Raw genomic sequence first — 8,351 nt, forward strand, 5'->3', positions numbered from 1 at the left:
ATATAATCCCATACAGACTGAAGGAGATATCCAGTGTGTATATCTCTATATAATCCTATACAGACTGAAGGAGATATCCTGTGTATATATATCTATATAATCCCATACAGACTGAAGGAGATATCCTGTGTATATATCTCTATATAATCCCATTCAGATTGAAGGAGATATCCTGTGTATATATCTCTATATAATCCCATACAGACTGAAGGAGATATCCTGTGTATATATATCTATATAATCCCATACAGACTGAAGGAGATATCCAGTATGTATATCTCTATATAATCCCATACAGACTGAAGGAGATATCCAGTGTATATATATCTATATAATCCCATACAGACTGAAGGATATATCCAGTATGTATATCTCTATATAATCCCATACAGACTGAAGGAGATATCCAGTGTATATATATCTATATAATCCCATACAGACTGAAGGAGATATCCAGTATGTATATCTCTATATAATCCCATACAGACTGAAGGAGATATCCAGTGTATATATATCTATATAATCCCATACAGACTGAAGGAGATATCCAGTGTGTATATCTCTATATAATCCCATACAGACTGAAGGAGATATCCAGTGTATATATATCTATATAATCCCATACAGACTGAAGGAGATATCCAGTGTGTATATCTCTATATAATCCCATACAGACTGAAGGAGATATCCAGTGTGTATATCTCTATATAATCCCATACAGACTGAAGGAGATATCCAGTATGTATATCTCTATATAATCCCATACAGACTGAAGGAGATATCCAGTGTATATATATCTATATAATCCCATACAGACTGAAGGAGATATCCAGTGTGTATATCTCTATATAATCCCATACAGACTGAAGGAGATATCCAGTGTGTATATCTCTATATAATCCTATACAGACTGAAGGAGATATCCTGTGTATATATATCTATATAATCCCATACAGACTGAAGGAGATATCCTGTGTATATATCTCTATATAATCCCATTCAGATTGAAGGAGATATCCTGTGTATATATCTCTATATAATCCCATACAGACTGAAGGAGATATCCTGTGTATATATATCTATATAATCCCATACAGACTGAAGGAGATATCCAGTATGTATATCTCTATATAATCCCATACAGACTGAAGGAGATATCCAGTGTATATATATCTATATAATCCCATACAGACTGAAGGAGATATCCAGTATGTATATCTCTATATAATCCCATACAGACTGAAGGAGATATCCAGTGTATATATATCTATATAATCCCATACAGACTGAAGGAGATATCCAGTATGTATATCTCTATATAATCCCATACAGACTGAAGGAGATATCCAGTGTATATATATCTATATAATCCCATACAGACTGAAGGAGATATCCAGTGTGTATATCTCTATATAATCCCATACAGACTGAAGGAGATATCCAGTGTATATATATCTATATAATCCCATACAGACTGAAGGAGATATCCAGTGTGTATATCTCTATATAATCCCATACAGACTGAAGGAGATATCCAGTGTGTATATCTCTATATAATCCCATACAGACTGAAGGAGATATCCAGTATGTATATCTCTATATAATCCCATACAGATTGAAGGAGATATCCAGTGTATATATATCTATATAATCCCATACAGACTGAAGGAGATATCCAGTGTGTATATCTCTATATAATCCCATACAGACTGAAGGAGATATCCAGTGTGTATATCTCTATATAATCCTATACAGACTGAAGGAGATATCCAGTGTATATATATCTATATAATCCCATACAGACTGAAGGAGATATCCTGTGTATATATCTCTATATAATCCCATTCAGATTGAAGGAGATATCCTGTGTGTATATCTCTATATAATCCCGTACAGACTGAAGGAGATATCCAGTGTGCTGGAGAAGCAGCACGACCTGATGAAGCTGATGATCCAGAAGATGGAGATCACATCGGAGGCAGACGAACATGACGGGCCCACAGAGGTCAAAGGTTACAGGCAGAGGTCAAACTGGGGCCAAGCCAAGGGCTCCAACTGGATCCCGCTGATGAAGGTCCTCGAGCGCAAGAACGTTTGAGTCCTTCAATTTACTGGTGACTAGGGTTGCAAAATTCCATTTTGTCGGGTTTTCCAGGAATCCTGGGTGGAAGATCCCTGGGATCAGAAGGGAAATAAACAAAAGATCCAGAAACCTCCAACCAGGATTTGTGAAAACCAGGGAAATTTTTAGGAAAGACCAGAATTGTAAATCCTCATTCATGACCATCAACAATATGATAAGAATATTTAAAATATATAACATTTTCATTTTTATATATGCAATACTTGAACTGATATTGTTTTAAAAATTTACTGTAGGATACTATGATTAGCATGAATGACTTCATCATTGGGGATACTATTTCTGATGCACTTTTGATTGGTTAATTATGGATCTCTCTCTCTCTCTCTCTCTCTCTCTCTCTCTCTGCAAACACTATACTTGTATTTCTCAATGTGTTCATAGATTATTGTGTGCACGTAATAATAATTGCATGTGATTGAAATGATTTGAATAGTGTATGTATATTTTATAATCTGTCTGAAACATACTGGAACTGCATGGTTGTATTTTGGGTGGAACCATTAAAAATTGTCAAATCGTCCCCATACATTGTGCTCATGCCTCTCCCTAATATCAATATGCCTTGTCCATTACTGTCTTGGTTAGTGATTACTGTCTTATTTCACTGTAGAGCCTCTAGCCCTGCTCAATATACCTTAATATGCCATGTTGTTCCACCTCCCACATATGCGATAACATCACCTGGTTTAAACGTCTCTAGAGACTATAACTCTCTCTACATTACTCAACGCCTAGGTTTACCTCCAATGTACTCTCTTCCTACCATACCTTTGTCTGTACATTATGCCTTGAATCTATGCTATCGTGCCAAGAAACCTGCTCTTTTTTACTCTCTGTTCCCAAACGTGTTAGACGGCCAGTTCTTTAGCCGTACCCTTATCCTACTTCTCCTCTGTTCCTCTGGTGATGTAGAGTTTAATCCAGGACCTGCAGTGCCTAGCTCCACTCCAACTCCCCAAGCCCTCTCATTTGTTGACTTCTGTAACTGTAAAAGCCTTGGTTTCATTCATGTTAATATTAGAAGCCTACTCCCTCAATTTGTTTTATTCACTCCTTTAGCACACTCTGCCAACCCAGATGTCTTAGCCATGTCTGAATCCTGGCCTAACTATAACATTTTCCACCAAGATAGAACTTCCAAAGGGGGCGGTGTGGCAATCTACTGCAGAGATAACCGGCAGAGTTCTATCTTACTATCGAGGTCTGTACCAAAACAATTCGAGCTTCTACTTCTAAAAATTCACCTTTCCAGAAACAAGTCTCTCACTGTTGCCGCTTGCTATAGACCACACTCTGCCCCCAGCTGTGCCCTGGACACCACATGTGAACTGATTGCCCCCCATCTATCTTCTGAGCTCGAGCTGCTAGGTGACCTAAACTGGGACATGCCAGTTAACACCCCAGCCATACTGCAATCTAAACTTGATGCCCTCAATCTCACACAAATTATGTATGACCTACCAGGTACAACCCCAAATCCGTAAACACAGGCACCCTCATAGATAAAATCCTAACTAACTTGCCCTCCAAATACACCTCTGCTGTTTTCAACCAAGATCTCAGCGATCACTGCCTCATTGCCTGCATCCGTAATGGGTCTGCTGTCAAACAACCACCCCTCATCATTGTCAAACGCTCCCTGAAACACTTCAGCAAACAGGCCTTTCTAATCGACCTGGCTGGGGTATCCTGGAATGACATGGACCTCATCCCGTCAGTAGAGGATACCTGGGTATTCTTAAATAAGCATGCTCCATTCAAAAAATGTAGAACCAGGAACAGATATAGCCCTTGGTTCACTCCAGACCTGACTGCACTTGACAAGCACAAAAACATCCTGTGGCGTTCTGCATTAGCATCGAATAGCCCCCGCAATATGCAACTTTTCAGGGAAGTTAGGAACCAATATACACAGGCAGTTAGGAAAGCTAAGGCTAACGTTTTCAAACAGAAATGTGCATCCTGTAGTACAAACTAAAAAAAGTTCAGGGAAAAATAGAAAAACCTTGCACAGTCAAGAGCCCAAATCTGTCTGAGATCAGACAAGCCTTTAGCTACACCATCCTACTGTACACCCCCTTTACCAAGCCCTACTCTATATCCACTGTGCTAACAGACTAGCCTTTCGCTACACCATCCTACTGTACACCCCCTTTACCAAGCCCTACTCTATATCCACTGTGCTAACAGACTAGCCTTCAGTTACACCATCCTACTGTACACCTCCTTTACCAAGCCCTACTCTATATCCACTGTGCTATCAGACTAGCCTTTAGCTACACCATCCTACTGTACACCCCCTTTACCAAGCCCTACTCTATATCCACTGTGCTAACAGACTAGCCTTTCGCTACACCATCCTACTGTACACCCCCTTTAACAAGCCCTACTCTATATCCACTGTGCTAACAGACTAGCCTTTCGCTACACCATCCTACTGTACACCCCCTTTACCAAGCCCTACTCTATATCCACTGTGCTAACAGACTAGCCTTTCGCTACACCATCCTACTGTACACCCCCTTTACCAAGCCCTACTCTATATCCACTGTGCTAACAGACTAGCCTTTCGCTACACCATCCTACTGTACACCCCCTTTACCAAGCCCTAGACTAAACCCAATGTGCTATCAGACTAGCCTTTAGCTACACCATCCTATTGTACACCCCCTTTACCAAGCCCTACTCTATATCCACTGTGCTATCAGACTAGCCTTTAGCTACATCATCCTACTGTACACCCCCTTTACCAAGCCCTACTCTAAACCCAACGTGCTATCAGACTAGCCTTTAGCTACACCATCCTATTGCACACCCCCTTTACCAAGCCCTAATCTAAACCCAACGTGCTATCAGACTAGCCTTTAGCTACACCATCCTATTGTACACCACCTTTACCAAGCCCTACTCTATATCCACTGTGCTAACAGACTGGCCTTCAGTTACACCATCCTACTGTACACCTCCTTGACCAAGCCCTACTCTATATCCCCTGTGCTATCAGACTAGCCTTTAGCTACATCATCCTACTGTGCACCTCCTTTACCAAGCCCTGCTCTATATCCACTGTGCTAACAGACTAGCCTTTCGCTACACCATCCTACTGTACACCCCCTTTACCAAACCCTACTCTATATCCACTGTGCTAACAGACTAGCCTTTCGCTACACCATCCTACTGTACACCCCCTTTACCAAGCCCTACTCTATATCCACTGTGCTAACAGACTAGCCTTCAGTTACACCATCCTACTGTACACCTCCTTTACCAAGCCCTACTCTATATCCACTGTGCTATCAGACTAGCCTTTAGCTACACCATCCTACTGTACACCCCCTTTACCAAGCCCTACTCTATATCCACTGTGCTAACAGACTAGCCTTTCGCTACACCATCCTACTGTACACCCCCTTTAACAAGCCCTACTCTATATCCACTGTGCTAACAGACTAGCCTTTCGCTACACCATCCTACTGTACACCCCCTTTACCAAGCCCTACTCTATATCCACTGTGCTAACAGACTAGCCTTTCGCTACACCATCCTACTGTACACCCCCTTTACCAAGCCCTACTCTATATCCACTGTGCTAACAGACTAGCCTTTCGCTACACCATCCTACTGTACACCCCCTTTACCAAGCCCTAGACTAAACCCAATGTGCTATCAGACTAGCCTTTAGCTACACCATCCTATTGTACACCCCCTTTACCAAGCCCTACTCTATATCCACTGTGCTATCAGACTAGCCTTTAGCTACATCATCCTACTGTACACCCCCTTTACCAAGCCCTACTCTAAACCCAACGTGCTATCAGACTAGCCTTTAGCTACACCATCCTATTGCACACCCCCTTTACCAAGCCCTACTCTAAACCCAACGTGCTATCAGACTAGCCTTTAGCTACACCATCCTACTGTACACCCCCTTTACCAAGCCCTACTCTATATCCACTGTGCTAACAGACTGGCCTTCAGTTACACCATCCTACTGTACACCTCCTTGACCAAGCCCTACTCTATATCCCCTGTGCTATCAGACTAGCCTTTAGCTACATCATCCTACTGTGCACCTCCTTTACCAAGCCCTGCTCTATATCCACTGTGCTAACAGACTAGCCTTTCGCTACACCATCCTACTGTACACCCCCTTTACCAAGCCCTACTCTAAACCCAACGTTCTATCAGACTAGCCTTTAGCTACACCATCCTATTGCACACCCCCTTTACCAAGCCCTACTCTAAACCCAACGTGCTATCAGACTAGCCTTTAGCTACACCATCCTATTGCACACCCCCTTTACCAAGCCCTACTCTAAACCCAACGTGCTATCAGACTAGCCTTTAGCTACACCATCCTATTGTACACCCCATTTACCAAGCCCTACTATATATCCACTGTGCTAACAGACTGGCCTTCAGTTACACCATCCTACTGTACACCTCCTTGACCAAGCCCTACTCTATATCCCCTGTGCTATCAGACTAGCCTTTCGCTACACCATCCTACTGTACACCCCCTTTACCAAGCCCTACTCTATATCCACTGTGCTAACATACTAGCCTTTCGCTACACCATCCTACTGTACACCCCCTTTACCAAGCCCTACTCTATATCCACTGTGCTAACAGACTAGCCTTTCGCTACACCATCCTACTGTACACCCCCTTTACCAAGCCCTAGACTAAACCCAATGTGCTATCAGACTAGCCTTTAGCTACACCATCCTATTGTACACCCCCTTTACCAAGCCCTACTCTATATCCACTGTGCTATCAGACTAGCCTTTAGCTACATCATCCTACTGTACACCCCCTTTACCAAGCCCTACTCTAAACCCAACGTGCTATCAGACTAGCCTTTAACTACACCATCCTATTGCACACCCCCTTTACCAAGCCCTACTCTAAACCCAACGTGCTATCAGACTAGCCTTTAGCTACACCATCCTATTGTACACCCCCTTTACCAAGCCCTACTCTATATCCACTGTGCTAACAGACTGGCCTTCAGTTACACCATCCTACTGTACACCTCCTTGACCAAGCCCTACTCTATATCCCCTGTGCTATCAGACTAGCCTTTAGCTACATCATCCTACTGTGCACCTCCTTTACCAAGCCCTGCTCTATATCCACTGTGCTAACAGACTAGCCTTTCGCTACATCATCCTACTGTACACCCCCTTTACCAAGCCCTACTCTAAACCCAACGTGCTATCAGACTAGCCTTTAGCTACACCATCCTATTGCACACCCCCTTTACCAAGCCCTACTCTAAACCCAACGTGCTATCAGACTAGCCTTTAGCTACACCATCCTATTGCACACCCCCTTTACCAAGCCCTACTCTAAACCCAACGTGCTATCAGACTAGCCTTTAGCTACACCATCCTATTGTACACCCCCTTTACCAAGCCCTACTATATATCCACTGTGCTAACAGACTGGCCTTCAGTTACACCATCCTACTGTACACCTCCTTGACCAAGCCCTACTCTATATCCCCTGTGCTATCAGACTAGTCTTTAGCTACATCATCCTACTGTGCACCTCCTTTACCAAGCCCTGCTCTATATCCACTGTGCTAACAGACTAGCCTTTCGCTACACCATCCTACTGTACACCCCCTTTACCAAGCCCTACTCTAAACCCAACGTGCTATCAGACTAGCCTTTAGCTACACCATCCTATTGCACACCCCCTTTACCAAGCCCTACTCTAAACCCAATGTGCTATCAGACTAGCCTTTAGCTACACCATCCTATTGTACACCCCCTTTACCAAGCCCTACTCTATATCCACTGTGCTAACAGACTGGCCTTCAGTTACACCATCCTACTGTACACCTCCTTGACCAAGCCCTACTCTATATCCCCTGTGCTATCAGACTAGCCTTTAGCTACATCATCCTACTGTGCACCTCCTTTACCAAGCCCTGCTCTATATCCACTGTGCTAACAGACTAGCCTTTCGCTACACCATCCTACTGTACACCCCCTTTACCAAGCCCTACTCTAAACCCAACGTGCTATCAGACTAGCCTTTAGCTACACCATCCTATTGTACACCCCCTTTACCAAGCCCTACTCTATATCCACTGTGCTATCAGACTAGCCTTTAGCTACATCATCCTACTGTACACCTCCTTTACCAAGCCCTGCTCTATATCCACTGTGCTAACAGACTAGCCTTTCGCTACACC

General features: G+C 43.1%; 1 protein-coding gene across 1 annotated transcript in view; it reads left to right on the top strand.

Annotated features, from left to right (window-relative positions):
- Positions 1-2,672, top strand: part of LOC110536527 (transient receptor potential cation channel subfamily A member 1) — a 69,251-nt gene extending 66,579 nt beyond the window's left edge. Inside the window, exon 28 of the mRNA XM_090189225.1 lies at positions 1,897-2,672. Within this exon, the coding sequence (XP_090045351.1) occupies positions 1,897-2,098 (202 nt within the window). The 3' untranslated portion in view covers positions 2,099-2,672. The remainder of the gene's footprint in view (positions 1-1,896) is intronic.
- The last annotated feature ends 5,679 nt before the right edge of the window (positions 2,673-8,351 follow it).

This window comes from Oncorhynchus mykiss, chromosome 11, assembly GCF_057628025.1.
Source record: "Oncorhynchus mykiss isolate SJ-2025 chromosome 11, ASM5762802v1, whole genome shotgun sequence".
Taxonomy (NCBI): domain Eukaryota; kingdom Metazoa; phylum Chordata; class Actinopteri; order Salmoniformes; family Salmonidae; genus Oncorhynchus; species Oncorhynchus mykiss.